The 18,793-nt window shown below is 39.8% G+C and overlaps 1 protein-coding gene across 2 annotated transcripts; it reads left to right on the plus strand.

Moving 5' to 3' along the window:
* Positions 1–7,896: 7,896 nt before the first annotated feature.
* LOC131225123 (vesicle-associated membrane protein 724-like) lies at positions 7,897–15,780 on the plus strand. 2 transcript variants are annotated; one of them, XM_058220559.1, is made up of 5 exons: positions 7,904–8,228; positions 12,470–12,611; positions 12,699–12,819; positions 15,104–15,166; positions 15,287–15,780. In XM_058220559.1, the coding sequence occupies exons 1-5, from the start codon at positions 8,039–8,041 to the stop codon at positions 15,434–15,436; spliced, it is 666 nt and encodes a 221-aa protein (XP_058076542.1). In that variant the 5' UTR covers positions 7,904–8,038; the 3' UTR covers positions 15,437–15,780. The 2 variants fall into 2 exon arrangements, with proteins under 2 accessions (XP_058076543.1, XP_058076542.1); XM_058220560.1 differs by lacking the exons at positions 15,104–15,166; positions 15,287–15,780 and adding an exon at positions 14,057–14,587 and having other exon boundaries at positions 7,897–8,228.
* Positions 15,781–18,793: the final 3,013 nt, after the last annotated feature.

Below are 18,793 nucleotides of genomic sequence, written 5' to 3' on the forward strand. Positions count from 1 at the left end.
CACCGACAAGACGACATCTCACCGTAATTCCGTATCCTTATCTTACCGTATAACTCTGGCAGAGAGTACGGCACGCAGTCCATATACTAAGCATGCTATTGCGTCTACCCCGGCCCGTCTCTAGCCACGAACGGACAGTTACGTGAGCTTATCCACGCCGTCCATCCCTTCTCTAAGTTCATTCTAAGGTATGTTCACAAGAATGAAGAAGATCCAAAGCTCAAGTGGACCACACCAAATATTACTCTTACATTTAATGCGACTCAAGCTAATTATTTAGTGTGGTTTACTTTAGCGTTGGATCTACCTAATTTTTGTGCACATATCTTAAAATAATCTAAGAGAAGAGATGAACGGCTTAGATAAAAATATGCATCACGGTGGGCATGCCCATAGAATTGCCCATTCATGTGTAGAAGCGGGCAGGGTAGGACGCAATCCGTGTTCATATACTAACTTGTCCGCAAGTTAGTATATTTTAAGATACTAGAGGAGACGGATTGGCTACTCCCCCTGGCACCGGCCAATGCCTGGTGGTCGGTGCTCTGTGGGCTCCACCATAATGTATGTATTTCATCTATGCTGTCATGAAAGTCTTGGTTCTCGATCAAATCGATTTTTCTAGATCATTTCATGATATTATAAAAAAAAATTAAGTACATCCCAATGTCAAGTGGACCACATTATAGGAAACAATGTTGTATGAACATTAACCATTAAAAACTTTTTGAGGGCCATAAAGTATTGGATCAAGCTGATATTATTATTTTTTCCCTTCATCTGGGCGTTTATGACCTAATCAATAGATTGGATGTCAAATAAGGAGGATTTTAATGGCGGATATCCAATCACTATTGTTTTCATGTGGTGTGGACTACCTGAAATTTATATACCTCTAATTTTTTGGATCAAGCCTAAAATGATCTTTAAAAATGGATGAACGGAATGGATGAAACACATACATCATGATAGGGCCCACAGAGCACCAACCGCCAGCCACGGGGCTGGTGGCAGGGGGAGTAGCCAATCCGTTCCCCCACTAGAAGAGCTATACGCAAAACCATAGGCTGAACAGATTGTCCTGAAAAAATTAGTCAGTGGCCGAGCTTAAAAAACCAAAAATGAATCAATGGTATAAATACAGAAAAAAAATTGGCTATTGATCAAATGCTTAGAATTATCTAATATATTATATTTATGATCTATACGCGTAACTAAATTTCCCTTTATTTAGACGGTTTGGATTAAGTTAAAATGAATATCCAAATATTAGGTGGACCACAGCACAAGAAACATTTGGGCCTGTTTGATTTTCCGGTGAAATGGCAAATGCAGTGTAAAAGAGTAATAATTACTTCCCCAGGCATTTACAGCTTACCTGATTTGACTACTTACTTTTTGAGAATATTATAAAATATCTGTGGGTCCCACTGTGAAAACAGACTGACAGAATGGATATATCATTCGCGTTACCTTACAGTTCAAAAATTAAAATTACATCTTTTGAACCAATTTCACAAGCACAAGTTCCCATGAGTTTTCAAACGCAGTAAAATTATAATAATTACTATTTCCCAGGTATTTTCCGTTTCTTTAAAAAACAAACAGGTGCTTCACCATTAAAAGTTCAGAAGGGGCCCATCGTAAGGTTTTTGTAATTTTAATGGCAAGAAGAAATTGACGAAGGGAATATACAAATATCAGTTTAATAAAAAGCATTTTTTAGCCCACAAAGATTTTTTAATAGTGATTCATCATTGATTTTAGTGATATGGTCCAACTAAGATTTTTATCTTCTTAAGTTTTGTATATCATCTTAAAATAATATGGAACAACAGATGAACGGAAGGGATATAAAACAAATATATAAAGGTAGGCCCCACACGGTTAGGTCACCCATTAAGGTGTTACCCGATTAACAGCTAATCCGCTCCCACTAAATGCCGGCAGTTGAAAGTTTCCATTTCCCGTCATGGCATACGTGGAAATTACGTCTACAGATATGTCTTTCTTACGGTGGGCCGCTCTTACATGGTTAGACTGAGGGGCGGATTGCGTCCTACCCCTGCCGTCCGGGCAGTGCTCCGTGGGGCCCACAGTGATGTAAGTGTCTTATCCACGCCGTTCATCGATTTTCTCAGATCATTTCAATGTATTTTTTAAAAAATGAAACAGGTCCATAGCTCCAGTGGACCACACCAAAGGAAGCTGCAGTGATAATGACACCCCCGTTGAAACCTTTCTAAGGGCCACCGTGAATTATTATTTTTTATATACCATCCAACCTATAAATAAGGTCATGTAGACGTGGATGAAGTGAAAACACAAATATCAACCCGATCCGAAACTTCTCCGGCTCCCAGGAAGTTTTGAACGGTGGACGTTCAATCCCCACTTTGTGGTCCACTTAAGACCTGTACCTGTCTCATTTTTAGGATAATACCTTAAAATTATCTAATAAAAACGGTTAATGGATAAAACACCTACATCACGATGGGCCCCACAGAGCTCTGCCCGGATGGATTACTGTCCGGCGGGGGTAGGACGCCATCCGCGTCCGAGCGGATTGCCTGTGACCCCAACACATAAATATCTCTGTGCCGGGGCTCTGTGGGGCCACAGAGGTTCGTGACAAATCCATTCCGTTCATCTGTTTTAAAATATCACAGTAAGACAGGAGGATAAAAATCAGGCGGATCCAGTACTCAGGTGGGACATACCACATGAAAAAGTGGAACAGAAATTTCCACAGTCGAAACCTTTCTAGAGCTAACCATGATGTTTATATGTCATCCAAACCGTTCATATAGTTATTAACACTCATATAAACTGTATACACAAATATCGTTCGGATATAAGACTTCTGTCACCCCAAAACGTTCAATCACCACTGTTTGGTTTGGTATGGCCCACTTGAGTTTTGAATCTGCCTGATTTTTGGATTTCAGTTTTATTGTAATATTTTAAAACAGATGGACGGAACTGATGTCTGACGAACATCTCTGTGGGCCCCACACAGTCCGGACACCTTATCCACTCTGGATAGGCTGCATCCCAAAGGAATTTGGATTAGATGCGCGGGACGCAACTCGCCTGTGCTCCCGGCCACATGAAGTTCCTGTGGTCAGAAGCTATGTGGAGCCCACTGAGATTCCCGTGATAAATCCACTCCGTCCATCGGTTTCGTGAGACGACAATAGGACATAATTCAACAAATCATGCACATCTAAAACTCAGGTGGGCCACACCAAACAAAACAGTTAACGGAAACATCCACAGTTGAAACCTTCCCTACCATAATGTTTATATGCCATACAAACAGTTCAACGGTTTTTACCACTTAGATAGACCGTAGGTACAAACATTATCCTGATTCAAAACTTTTGTAGCCTCCTAAAGTTCCCAATTCAATCCCCACCGTTTTAAGTGGTGTGGCCCACCTTAGTTTTGGATCTTCCTATTTTTGAACTCATATACTTCTAGGTCTTGCAAAACTGATGGACGGAGTGGATCATGATCATCTCTGTGGGCCCTACATAGCTTCCGACGAAAATAACCTGCTGTGGTGGGGGGCCCAGGCCAGTCGCATCCGATTCGACGCTCACAGCCATCAGATGAGTGGTCCACAAAATAAACGGTTTGAAATTGTTTCACATTCGACAAATAGAATTATTTTAAAAATGTACGGATAGAATTGACCGATACTTTTATTTTCGGTGTATAGTCCATCCCGCTGGTGGTCCACCGATCAACAGTCTTGATTACCAGAAATATATGCTACGTGTATGGTAAAGATACAAGGGATTTTTATTTTTACCAATGATTTCTTAGAAATTCTAAATGGGCGGTGCTTTTTTTAGAAGGAAAATTACCAAAGATAAGATAATTTTCAGGCCCACATAGTATTAATGTGCCATCCAGCCTGTAACAATAATAATCACATGGGCCAAAGAAATTTCAAATTGAATCACGAGATGGGTTGCATGTGAATTTTGATCTTTTTGAGTGGCGTGTATTAATTTTTATGGTGTGGCTTGCCTTATATTTAAAATTAACTAAAGTTTTTGTTCTCTCAAGCATCATGGTTGATTACATTTGTTGGACGGATTAGATATTACAAAAACATCATATGGGGCCTACAATTTCTCACTTTATTACTTTCTTATAAAAAGTTTCAATGGGCATCATGGTAATCTCATCGCCCAAAGCTACTTTCTTCTATTGTTTATTTTTCCCATTGAGGGATTAGGGTAAAAATCCAATTATAAACTTTGTAGAGATTTTATATAGCAGCCTTGGTTTCCATCAGTTTTTTCCCTATATAATATGAGAGATTAAAAGTCCTATCATTAGAAACATTGCTTGCCACGAAGGTTTTGGATTAGAATGATATTTGTTCTTACATTTTATCTTAGTAGTAATTGTTTACATTTGTTTTTGGCACACCTACATGGATTGATGTAATGCTACCACATGTGACACCATGCACTTAATAATAACAAAATTTTACTCATGCTCGATAATATCTTTTGTCCACTTCAATGGGACACACTATCTACCAAAAGTAAAGTGATGCAGAACTGTACACACCTGCAGATAGGATGAAGTGACAAATAGCTCATACTCCTAATTCATGTGACACATGTGATTGAGACAATATGTTTAACAACACTATAACAAATCCACTGAGACATAGATCTTATTACAAATGTAGATATGTTCAGAAAATGACATCTCACACAATTCTTTCAAAATGGGAGATCTTCCTAGAAATGATTGAAATTTTTATGGTGATTACGAAGATTTGATAATCTGATCATTATCAGAGTGGATAGGAACCAATACATTCGAAATCAATTCGGGTCTAGCGGGACCAATCCTGTAAAATCTATAGATCTCCACAGTCACATTGGTAGGAGATCTGAAAATGCTTTCTACTCTTCAAAAATCTCTAAAGCTAGGCATGGATGATAAGAAAATAATTGTGTGTTGTAATTGTTAATAATCCTAGATTAACAAAGAATCTTGATGAGGCTTTTGCTGTCTCTCTAAACAATAAAAGGAGAAGGTAATTAAGATATTTAAGCTCACATCATACACAATCCATCTACACAACACAACACCGTCATTTTTATCTTAGTTTTTAGTTCTTCCACATCTGTTCAACTATGATGCAAAGTGTTTAAGGTTTAGGTTAGCATGTATGGCTACTCTCTAGCGCTATCATCGTAGTATGCTAAGGAGTATAAACATTCACAACCTTCCGTTACTGGATCCAGATCAATGGAGTCCTTGGAAGATTATATCTTGGTCACATTCACTAACCAATATAGCTCAATTGTTTGTCCACATAAGTGATCTTATGTATTTATCTTTCGTTTATTGATCTACTTTATTTTCTTTATCTGTTGATTGTACTGAAATTTCAATATACATCAATAAAATTGACATTTTAGTCTTTTTTAATTTTAAATTTGTTCATTTTCATTCCATTAAGAAATATAAAGTTGACTATCACCAGTAAAGAGAAAAATGCTTAAACGCAGAAAAAAAAATAAAAATTCATTGAAGGACTAATTCCTACCCTTTTAAAATAGCCTAATCATTGTAATCGTCGGTGGTTGAAAATGCGACTAATCCTAATAATTTGGTCTTAATCCGTCTATTTTGACTTGGGGCACTAACATTTAATAAAACATAAGGCAAGTATAACTCCACTATACCTGCACTTAAGAACGTGTTAATTGAAAACAAGCCCGCATTAACACCAATGAGCCATTTTGATTGAATAGTGCATACAATAATAACCTTATGCATAGTTTAAATGACTATAAACATCAGTGGGCTTCAGAAAGGTTCCAACTGTGGTAGTTTCCATTTTCACATTGTTGTGTCACACTTGACTCTGGGATCTACCTCATGCTTGGACTGATTTAATATTGTGAGCTTCATAAATTGATGAGCGCAGTAAATTTCTCAAAGGCTTCTCACTGGGTCCTCTATGGCTAAGCTGGCCACCCAACCAAGTTAATTAGGTCAAGTAGTGACCTGCTTTGATGTCCGTGTTGTATATCCACACCATCCATCCAATTTTTTCCAGCTCAATTTAAGATGTGGGCTAAAAAATAAAGTACTTCTAAATCTCAAGTGGACCACATTATCAGAAACAATGGCAATTGACCATTAAAAAATTCTCATGGGCCACAAAAGTTTTAGATGAAGCTGATATTATATTTTCCCTTTAATCCAAGTCTGTTTGATCACTTATCAACAGGTTGGATAGCCCTAAGATTTTTTAAATATAGGCATTAAATCAACGCGTTTTCCTACGATATGATCCACCTTAGATTTGAATCCGCTTCAGTCTTAGGCCCACGTCTCAAATGAACTGAAAAGCCGATGGACAACGTGTATATACAACACACAACCATGAAGGTGGGCCACTGTCACGACCGGACCGAACGTGGTAGGTTTGGACCGGGAGCGGATTAGGTGTCACCCAGGTATGAATCTAGCAGGTATTATCCTTACCGTGAGGCCCACCTTGACAATGGTTTGTATATCCATGCTAACTATCCTTTTCTCCAGCCTATTCTAGGACGTAGTCTCAAAAATTAAGCAGATCCAAATCTCAAGTGGACCATGCCCACAGTAAACGTGGTGATTGAGCAACCACCGTTAAAATCTTTTTACAGCCCCCTGTAATGTTTATTTGCCATCCAACCTTTTGATAATGTCAACAAGGGAAAATACGAGGATGAGCTTGATCCAAAACTCTTGTAGCCAGAAACAGTTTTCAACGGTCATTTACCACTGTTTTCCATTGGTATGGTCCAAATGAGATTTAGATCTACTGAAGTTTTGAGATCAATCCTAAAATGATCTGGAAAAATGGATGGACGGTGTGGATATACAACATACTAATCAAGGTGGGCTCCACACGGGTAACACCTAATCCGCTCCCGTTCCGACCTCAATCAGGTGACTGAATCCGCGGCCACGCAATTCGGATCCGCGTGTCACATTTAGAAATGCTAATGTGATTCGCACGTGTGCGACTGATGAACAAATGAACAATTGTACGAGATACAGGAAAGTCATCAAGTGGGCCCAAACGCTAACATCCGCAGCCCAGGAAGTAATCCTGTCCAGTCATCAAGTGGGGACCACCCGCGCTGCGAAAAAAAAGAAATGTACGGTTGACAGAAGACCAACAGCGTATATACCCTTTAAACATATGTATAACTAGATTGATTTCCGCGAAATGAAGCTGGGTCGCACCATATGAACGGTCACGATAATGAACACGTTTGCCCGAGTGGCACGTGAGGCGCGATTCGCTTTCAGTCCTTTCACGGATTTCCCATTACCAAACCAGCCGGACAGAGTCATGGAGAGGGAAAGGACTTTGTTTTGACTCTAGCGACAAAGGAATAACCGTGTGTCGCTGCCGGCTGGGACCCACATGATTCGATGGTCCGATGATTCCAACCGTCGATATTATTCTCTTTACTAATATAAACAACCCATCATCACACAATCACGTTCCAGTGATGATAACTGCCATTGATTTCTACAGTTGAATCAGAGCCATCCAAAAATTTCTAATTAAACATCATCAAAAGTACATCTGTTCATGATAATCCTCTCATAGCGGCTCATATAATATAAGATTCCATGGACGGTTCCATGTGGATCTCAGTAGACGGCGACACACCCTGGAGGATGAGTCGCGACAGAGGCAAAAGAGAGAGAGAGAGAGAGAGAGAGAGAATCTCTGTAATCACACTCCAACCGAAGTGTACTGTACTAACTTTGCTTTGCTCGTTGAAAAAGCATCGGCCAAAGACACCGACTCTAACAGTAGAAAATCCCAATTAAAAAAAAGACAAAAGAAAGATTATTAAAAAAAGAAAAAGACAAGCAAAAGTCGCCGTTGAGAAACCTTATTAAATCCTCAAAACCCTCTCTGTATATATCTCTCGTTCTCATTCGTCGAGTCAGACGATTCCTGACTCAGTAAAGAAAGGGAGAGGAAATGAGTCAGGAATCGTTCATATACAGCTTCGTGGCTAGAGGGACTATGGTGCTGGTGGAGTACACAGAATTCACAGGGAATTTCCCAGCCATCGCTTCTCAATGCCTTCAGAAACTCCCTTCCTCCAACAACAAATTCACATACACCTGCGACCACCATACCTTCAATTTCCTCGTCGAGGACGGATACGGTATTTTTACCATCTTACCCTTCTTCTTTCCATCTGTTTCCTTTCTCTATTTTCACTTCTCCTTTAGATGTATAAATCTGGATAGGAAATAGAGAAAAATCAGAAAATCTGTGTTTGCTGACTCAGGGCTGGTAGATTCCGTACATGTGTGGTCCACGGTTTTGATGATCCACGCCGTTGATCTCATGGGCTGCACCTTCGTTTCTGTTAACTACTTCTTAGATGTAGATTTTGGCGCGATACTTGTTAGAAATGGAATTACTATTCCGACTTGTGGCAGCGGGATTCCGTACGTGTGGGGCCCATGATTTATGATCCGGACCGTTGATCTCATGGGCTGCACTGCGGCTTGGCGATTACTTCCAGCGATCTTCTATGTTGGAAGATTGTGACCATGTGATCAGTCGCCTATGAATATTTGAAGGTACCCGTGCTGCCTGTGAGATTATCAACAAGAATCTGATAAGGTGGAGTGGAAATCCCAATTGTTGCTGTTGTTCCTTTTTTTTTTTTTTTCTTTCTTTCTTTAAAACTTCTCAAATCTGGTTTGTGAAGGGGAGATCATTTTAGATGGGTTCAGTATCGCTGTTGAGGTGATTATCGAGATTAGTATTTGAACTGATGCGTTTGGATTCATGAGTGAGCTGGATTGCAAGCTCTGTTTGCTCAAGAGGAAGTGGCAAAATTGTAAGACTCCATCAGGTGGGCCGCACATGAACATCGGTTTAGATCTGACCGTTGGATTATTTAGATTGAGCGATTCAGTGCGCCACACTATAGTTGTGATTATTGCAAATAGGTTTGGGGTGGGACGCTTGAGCGCTGACCCCTGTACATGGTTATTAAGCCGAATATGGAAACCTACGGTGCGGAGACCCTATAAGGGAAAAGTGAGATGGGTAAGCTTCTCTACTTTTTTTCGTATAAATACGTATATTGGTCCCCTCACCAACACATGAGAGAATACCCTAGTCTCATTGAGAGGTTCTCCTAAGGGTGTAAGGTGCGGAAGACCAAGATCCTTTCTTGGTGAAATCACGGCAACTGGGATGTCTTCCCAATTAGTTATACCTTTAAGATTATAGCATTGAACCTCCATTATTGATGTATGGACGATCCGTCAATTCAACAATACAAAAATAACAAAAAGTGCACAACAATTGTGTTCCTTTCAAGGCCAACTTGAACGTAATGCAATTGTAATTGAGAACCTGGACCCAAAACATGAATGCTTGTTATTGGAGGAAATAACAATTTGGTTACTTACAATTTATTAGAGTAATATTTGCAATTCAATTCAATAGTGCATCCATGCACAAAGTTAGACTCAGAAAAGGCATGTGATAAATTTGAATGTGTGTTCCCTTGTTGGGTATTTCAAACAAGGCAACAAGGCATGCAAAGTGTCAAACTTCCCAAAGTGCTTTTTTTTTTTCTTTTTCTTTTTCTTTTTAGAATGGAAAAGAACAATGTTAGTAAGCATCGCTATTGTGGCTTTGATTTGCTCCAAAGATTTCAACATTTAGCTGGAGACGATATCAGAGGTCTACTAGGAAGAGCATAATCCACATTGGTGCTTAGATGGATTTAGGCATTGGGGGTGCAACTTAGGTTGGTTGGGTCGGGTTAAGGGTCAACCTGAGCCCAATCTCACTTCAATAGGACCAACCCACAACTTGACCCAACTCGAATTCCAACCTAAGGTGCCCCAATCCAAACCTAACCTGAATTCATTTATACTCAACCCAATCTGACTCAAATACATGTGATTATTCCCAACCAAGGTGTTCCATATCTATTATGATACGGCCGTAAAGGCAGAAACATGTAGGTAACGACCGTGATTGTTACGCAATATTGGTTTTTTGGGATCATATCGGCCGTTACAGGACATAATGACTCTAGTTACAGGGCTATAATGATTGAAAAAAGGCCACTTTTTTATTTAAATTAATTTTTTCTTTATTTTCCCACCTTTCTTATTCCAAAAACTTTCCTAGATTATTCTATAGTAGATTTCGACCACTCTTACTATAGTTTTTATGATTAAAATTGTATATTAAAGCGATTTGGGCAAATAGAACCTCCGACGACCGCTTTTTTAAAAATCGAAAAAATTGCTATTTATGCTTTTTTTGTTTTCTTGATTTCTAGTTCCGATGTTTGATTATGAAGTGTAAATATTAGAGACATATAACCATGTTCATAAATTCACTAGACAACCAGATACAACACTCTTACCAAAGAGTGGACCGTTATGCAACCATAAACATGTTCAAAACAAAAAATGAATACATATTTGGAATATTTACGTTTTTCTGATATTTCTATTTTTTTTTTAAAGATTTTTTTGGGCAATTTTGTTTTTCAACCGTTACAGGGATCGTAACGGTTGTTATGCCCTCATGTCGGCCGTTATGACCGATACCCTATCAATAATGGCGGTGACCATTACTGATATGAAATACCTTGTTCCCAACCCGACCTACTCAACCTGAATCAAGCCAATTCTAAATTTGGTTGGCGTTTTCCAACTCGAACCCAAATCCGAATCGAGGATGTTGATAGCTTGACCCGACTCAACCCAAGCTCAGGTTTCGTCAATTGGGTTCAGGTCAACCCAAACCTAAGCCGTAGCTCTAGTAGGAATTTCCTTCAGAATTCTCGATAAGGACGAAATTAACAATTATCTTTGGTGTTTTGTCTTGAATTTATTTATTTATTATTATTATATATATTTTTTTTCTTTGCTGTATTTGGAGAAAGTTGTACTGGGCAAATGCCCTCTAATTTTGGTTGATTGTAATCTTCGGCTTTTGTTCTCTTTGGTGGGTATTAAAATCATGTTGCGTACCTTTCAAAGAAAATATTGTTGATTTCTTTTTGGACTTGTTTTGAGATGACTTGACTTGGTCAGGAATTGGGATACAAGTCGGATCACATGGCGAATATAGGTTTATAAATCCTTAGAAAAAATTGAAGAAAGATTTTCTTGATATTTTCACAAAGAAATATAAAAAATCTGTGACTCTCCCTCATTGACTCAACTCGGCTTAGATTCAATTTCTGGTATGGCCTTTGAGTTTTTATTTTTTTACCAAAGATCTTGAACCTTCTTCATGGATAGATGAATCATTTTACTTCCATGGGATCATTTAGCAGCCTGAATTTGGCGGTAAAGGGTGTATTTCAAATCCAAGTAGCTACTTTCTGCGTTTGACAGCCGTGGATTTGGAGGCAAATGGAATCAGAGGCATTTCAAATACACAATTTTGGTGTGTTTTAAAATCTCAACAAAATGGTGTGATTCGGGTGTAATACCAAGTGAAATGCATTAGTGTCGCTAGGCTACCAATCCATTGTACAAGTGGCATGCAGATGATACCCGAAACAATCTAATTATAGCTGCAACACTAAAATCACATCGATAGAATGATCCAAACTATCCAAACCTTGGCCATGTAAATGGATGGTAAAAAAATGTTGGTGAGTCGGTTGTTTGTGATACTTACGCTTGTGGCCCACCTAAGTCTCGGGATTTCCTCATTTTTGGCCAAAGCATATATTTCTATGGGCTTATCACAATCATTTTGTCAAATGTCACATGCGTATACTAATTTGGAATATTAAGGCTAATTTAGTTAATCAAATTCAAGTCATATGAATTTACTAAAGAATTCCAATGCATTCCAAACACAAGCTCCCAGATAGAAGGTTTGGATTCCAGTGCATTCCAACCAAACACAACTGAGTATTCAAAATCACCTTGATTCTAGTGTGATTGTAATTTGGATTCCAATGGATTGCAAATACAAGCTTCCAAACAGGCCATAAATGTCCTGCCTACCTTCTAGTGAAGGGTAACAACATGGCCAAAAAATTTGAAATAGTCTTTGGCTCTTTTGCTATCTCATGTTTCATACTTTTGCAAACTACGAATTTATTCTATTTTTACTGAATGGACAATCAAAAGATACGATGATTAATATTTTTGCTTCATCGAGTGTTTCTTTATATGTTGGGTATTCCTCCAATTGCTTACTGTTACTAATGCCCCATGAGTCTAATATCTTCCATTTGTTTTGTGACTTTCCTTTTCCTTTTTCCCTCCCCTTTTAAGGGGTCTAAGATTTTATTCATAAAATTGTATTCAAGACAATCTATTTTTATTTTTAATTTTTTCCTTTTTCTGTTTCATATTTCTTGATGACATGTTGGGCTATCCTCTCTCAAATTTGCAGCTTATTGCGTGGTTGCAAAAGAATCTGTTGGAAAACAGGTGTCTATAGCCTTTCTAGAACGACTCAAAGCAGACTTCAAAAAGAGATATGGGGGTGGGAAAGCTGATACTGCCATGGCAAAAAGTCTCAACAAAGAATTTGGGTATATTTGTCGGACAAAATACTGTTTTGATACAATTCTTAGCTGTTTCTCTTTGTCTGAATTACATTTATGTTTTTGAATTTGCAGCCCGCTTATAAAAGAGCACATGCAGTATATCATTGACCATGCAGAAGAGATTGGAAAGCTTTCAAAAGTGAAGGATCAAGTTTCAGAAGTTAAAAACATTATGATGGAAAATATAGACAAGGTATTTAATTCGATTTTATGCATTTTAATTTTCAGCTAATGTAAACATCAAGCCCCTTGGATGAGAAGCATGATAATGATTTTGCAGAAAATGGTCACTGCACAGAATACAATTTGGTTGTGTGGATGTGGTATTTTTTGGGTCTTGTTAGTCCTGTTTATTTGCACTGAATTTGGCCCTGGAATTTAGTTCTTTGTTAACAATGCTATTGTAGCAACAAGGCAAAGTGAGCGGAGATCGAATGTTGTAGTGATGAGGATATTTAGACGGATGTGTGGGAAGGCTAGGAAGGATAAAGTTTAGAATGAACTCATTAGAATTAGCCTAGGAATAGCAGCTATTATGGCCCGTATCGTAACGGTAATGGCGGTGGCCGTTACGGCCACTGTTACCTTCAGGGAACGCCTTGACTTGGAGAGAAGGTTTGTGATTCCACAAACACCCTCCACAGTCCATGTGCAACTTCAAATGTGCTAGTTTCAGACTTCCTTCTGGCTACAAGAGCTTGACGAGGTAGGAACCAAAACCTTTCACATGTGTGGAACGTCCATGCCAGCCGCATTTGTACGTTGAATCGAACGTTGACCATTGGCATTTAAAAAAGAAACATATCCTTTGTCTTTGTATGCATGTGCCCACCTGATGACCAGCCTGACCTGATATTCCCACCATGCTATCTGCTTTTTGATCATATCTTGCACATATGTGCTAGGTTAGCATCCGTACTGCATTAGAGGTGCATGTGGGGCTAGCAAACCTCAGTAGAGAACACCGTATGATGTTTAGTCCTTGGTAGATATGTTCACATGGTGCCTTTTAGGTTTTTCAGCATTTCTTCTGACCCTTTTCCTTTTTCTTCTCATGCAATGCTATCCTCCACCATCAACAATATTTCCTTAATTTACTGTCCTTAAAATCTTCTGATTTCATCAGCTTTTGTACTCTAATATACTGTTATTATCAATTAATTAGGCCATTCATAAGGAACATTTAAAATTGTGATGAGCCTAATGCATATCCGATGACAGTGTGTTTTGTGCTTGTTGATGGCATAATTATATCGATAAAGTCAATGACATTATTGCAATTTGATGTGTGCATGTAAGTTTGATAAATAAAAAACAATTTTTTGGCCAAAAACCATTTTATGGCTCAATCATATTGTTAATCTCGTATGCTGTGTAGCTTATTTGGACTGGGCAAACTGCTAAGCGTGACTAATGCTGTGGCTCATCAGCAAATCTATGGTTTGCTGTCACCCAGGAATGGTACATGCAGGCTGCATAGCATAGTGCCTGAAGATGTTGATTTGATGGGTCGCAATGCCCACAGGGGATGCCCAAGGAATCTCCCAAACTGGAAGATCATAACTGTTGCCATTATTTTCTCTTAGACATCTGTATGTCGACTACCACACCAAGTGTTGGGATCTGATGCAGTGCTGGCTGACTTATATAGAGGGGATGGATCAGGGCAGCTGACACTGTGGGCCGCATGTGTTTACAGGGCCTGTGTGGCAGGGGGAGGATGACTCTCTGCCAATTATGTGAGTGTTGGACATGCAGGTGGACAACCTGTATTTTCTGGTTTAAATTTAAAATTTGGCAGGCATCCTGGCGATGTTTTGGATATTTAGGTGGTTATGTTTAGTTGGAATCCTGGGCAACTAATTACAAGGTTTGTTTGGGTAGTTGCAGGATTAGATAAATACTCTGGCTTGAGAATTGTTAAAGGACTTTTGATTGAATTTCATTTCGTTAAGTAAGAAGCTGGGAGAGCTCATCTTCTTGGATTTGGGTGGATGTTTGGATTGTGAATTACAAGTCAAGCCAAACACTTCGGTTTTCCCCTGAATTCCCCCATCTCCTTTCTTTCCCTTTTTTCTCGTATGATTCCAAGGGTTCGTGGAGCACATTTGGCATTAGGATCTTCCAGTCTGGAATATAGCCGGGAACAACCCCCCCCCCCCCCCCCCCCCCAACACACACACACACACACACACACACAAAATCCACTATCGAGACCATCAGGTCTGGCTTGGATCACTGAACCATGGATGGACACTTTCAAAGTTCAAGTTTTTTGATGACTAGGACTCTAGAACTCGTTACCCAATGGCATTTCCTTATGTGTTCTCCCAAAAAGATCAAAATGTCAGGTGATGTTATTGCAGTATTCGATAGCCCATGATATTCCATCTCTGCTCCAAACGACCTCTCTGAATGATAACACATTGATGGTTATATTATGTTTTGTATATTTCTGACCGTGAAAATACTTTCAGGCCCTTGACAGAGGGGAAAGGCTAGACGTTCTTCAAGATAAAACGGAGGAGCTGCGTGATCACGTATTTCCTTTTACTCACCATTGGGAACCCTCACCTGCATTTTCTAAGATTTAACCCTTCCAAATACTAAATAATGGCTCTAATTGCTTCTTCTTCTTCTCTCTCTTTTTTTTTTTTCAGGCCCAATCATTTAAGAAGCATGGGACACAGATCCGGCGGAAAATGTGGTTTCAGAACATGAAAATAAAGTTAGTTGTTCTTGCCATTCTTTTGGTTCTCGTACTGATAATCTGGGTTTCTGTTTGTCATGGATTTGACTGCACCAAGTAAAATTAAAAGGCGAGCATTCAGTGTAATGATTCACACGGCAAGCTTCACTTGGGAAGTTCAATTCAACATGTGAGAGAAATCTGGTTTCTATCAGAGGGGCTTGGGAAATCAGTTAAACCTATAGAATTGAGAGACATGGGAATTGAGAATGCAGACCTATTAGCAGTGAGATTGGAAAGCTTGCATCACGGCCGTGAGATCAAACGGGTCTTGTCAATAACAGTGTAATCTCACGTGGGATTTTTTTTTTCTTTTTTTTTAAACCTGTGTTTACAAGATGTTACAGCAGTTGCAATAAAACAAGAAGTGGCATTAAAGGCACTGGTATAGGCATTACAAAGTAACCTTTGCATTGTATGAATTGAGATAAATTTCTGAGAGATATCATACAATGTTCAGGTTTGGGTTTTCTGTTTTTTTTGAGTGGGTCAAATAGGGGCCATGTTTCAGTATCCAGATGAGCCCCAGATTGGAAAGTGCTAACGGTTAAAGTACCCTACAATGTCTCTTTTGAACAGTTAGGATTCTTCCAATCTTTGTATTTTCAGTGCATGGCTTATCTACTGGTGGGCCGATAACATCAAGTATTCGGATCACTGAATCATTACTTCAATTGGAACAAAAACTGAAAACGTGCCTGAGCATCGTGAATACCTCAATTTCTGAAATCCCTGTAATTATATGATTTCTACAATTGTTTACAAATAAATTATTTCTGATGAAAATGAGAATAATGTTTCATTTGGATGCACTGTTGAAATAAATCACAAAAGTTATTTTCATAAACTTGATGTTTCATAACTGTAATTTCCTTGGTATTCATATTGAGTGACTTTGCTCCAAATCACAATCACATTCCTTCGGAGTGGGACTTGAAAGGAATGCAACTGCAGTTTGATGGCTACATCTCATTTTAATTACTAGGGAGTTTAATCACAATTTATTCATTTGGTCTTGCTTAAACTGAAAATTTGTAATTCAATTCGCTTGTGCAGCCAAACGCAGCTTGAAGTTGCTAATGGATGGTATTTTTGTGATACTATCGTCTATCTTCTGGGGGCAAAGACGGTAGTAGGTTCTTTTTATTGAGAAATGCTCTAATGCTCTCATAGCACTATAAGTTGTAGTGCTCCTAGTTGCATCTGCTGGCTTGGACAGTCTACAGGACTGATCTAAACTGTCCATTAATTCTAGAACATGTTCTGATGGCTACCATGCGAAGATAAGATCAATCATGTGATGAAATCCACTGGATGAGAGGGTTAGGATTGCCCACCATTAGTAGAATCATTAGCAACCCATGATGGGACAATCAAATAGATGGATGGAATTATTGGTTAGAACTATTTTTGTAAAATGATCTCAACTGTCCGTATTCAAGGTCATTAATCAGACAGGATTAGAGGTGGGCACGGGACGGCTCGATCCGGCTAACTCGACTCGTCCGACTCATTCAGATCCGTCTCGACCTGAACCGAATGGGTGAGTCAGTCCGAACTGAGTAGGCTTCGCCCAATCCGAACTCAAATCGAGTCAAGTTTGAGTTACCTAGTAACTCGACCTGACTCGACCCGACTCTCTAACCCTACCTGCTGCACCCTACCCCGACCGGATCCCAAACTCTATCTCTCCCTACCTCATCCTCCTCCTCTTCCAAGCCCGACAACCATCCACCACCATCACCCTCCTCCTCCTCTCTCTCCTCTCCACTCCCTGCCTCCCTCTTCCTCTTCCAAGCCCGGCAACCACCCACCACCATCACCCTCCTCCTCCTCTCTCTCCTCTCCACTCCCTCCCTCCCTCATCTCTCAATCTGACTCGGTGCCAACTCAACCCGACTTGGTACTTCTGACCAAATTGGACTCGGTTCGGATCAGTCCAGGCCAAACCGAACTCGGATCGAGTCTGGCATGCTGGACTCGGTATCGAGTTGGATCGAGTTCGGGTCAGGCCTATTTCAAAACCGGATCGAGTTGAGGCAGCCCTAATTCGGTCTGACTCGACTCGATACCCAGCTCTAGTTAGGATCATCATATCAGAGTAATATTTGCCTCTTAGCCAATGAAATGTGTGTTGGATCTAATGGACAGAGCAGATCAATGGACTGTTTAACTGTCCCAATGCAAGTAGGATGATCTGTGCTCTGAGAGCAAGAGAGCATCTCTCCTTTTTATTTATTTAATATCTAGTCATAAGGTGGGATACATATTTGTAAAAAAAATAAAATGGATAACCGGGAATTACTTGGGAATTGGACGGCTTCCTGTCACATTTGTTTCACAAAAGCCCACATAAGTAAGCCACAGACCCATCACACCCGCTAAAGCAGAAGGGACCCACCCAAATCATGGGGTCCAAACAACAAGTTACTTCCAATCATGTACGCATAACGATAAGGAATTCTGGAATTTGTTATTCTTTTACATCTAATAATCTAACTTCGGAGGAGGTCTTCTGTAATTTCCCTGGTGCATTATAGAGCATTATAGCCCTTGAATCTGGGCTGATATTCCAATGATCTAAACCGTCAATATCAACAGATATAAGCTGATTTTAGCTGCCTTGAAAATCTTCAATATTGAACCCTCCTTAACTTGCTCCACATGAAACCGTTAAGGAGATGATCCATATTCAAAAAGAGTAAGGGCCCGTTTGGACACCACCAAATAAGTTACTTTTTCTACTTACAGCATGCGACGACTCGATCCGGCTAACTCGACTCGTCCGACTCGTTCCGATCCAAATCGGCCCGAACCAAATGAGTGAGTTGGTCCGAACCAAGTAAGCTTCACCCAATCCGAACTCAAAATGTTGTGTTCAAGTTATCCAGTAACTCGACCCGAAACTCGATCCAGTTAGACTCGACTCGATCCGAAACCCGACTTGACCCGACTCTCTAACCCTACCCCGACCCGATCCCAACCTCTCTCTCTCTCCCTCCCTCATCCTCCTCCTCTTTCAAGCCCGGCAACCACCCACCACCATCACCCTCCTCTTCCTCCTCCTCCTCCTCCTCCTCTCCACGCCCTCCCTCCCTCCCTCCCTCCCTCATCTCTCAATCCGACTCGGTGCCAACTCAACCCGACTCGGTACTTCTGACCGGATCGGACTCGGTCCGGATCAGTCCAGGCCAGACCGAACTCGGATTGAGTCAGGCATGCTGGACTCACTATCAAGTTGGATAGTTCGAGTCAGGCCTATTTCAAAACTGGATCAAGTCAAGTCGAGACTCAACTCAATGCCCAACTCTAATTATAAGTAACTTTTTCTAAAATTATTTAAAAGTACTTAATTACATCAACTTAATAAGTAGAAACAAAGATAAGTTACTTAATGCATAAGTAACTTATCATAAGT

The sequence above is a fragment of the Magnolia sinica genome, chromosome 14 (assembly GCF_029962835.1).
Source record: "Magnolia sinica isolate HGM2019 chromosome 14, MsV1, whole genome shotgun sequence".
Taxonomy (NCBI): domain Eukaryota; kingdom Viridiplantae; phylum Streptophyta; class Magnoliopsida; order Magnoliales; family Magnoliaceae; genus Magnolia; species Magnolia sinica.

Excerpts from the sequence above, each read along its gene's own strand:
- LOC131225123 (XM_058220559.1), top strand. The coding sequence starts at position 8,039 with ATGAGTCAGGAATCGTTCATATACAGCTTCGTGGCTAGAGGGACTATG. Across the intron at positions 12,612-12,698 it reads AGTCTCAACAAAGAATTTGG|CCCGCTTATAAAAGAGCACA; the intron begins GTATATTTGTCG and ends TTGAATTTGCAG. Across the intron at positions 12,820-15,103 it reads TGATGGAAAATATAGACAAG|GCCCTTGACAGAGGGGAAAG; the intron begins GTATTTAATTCG and ends AAATACTTTCAG.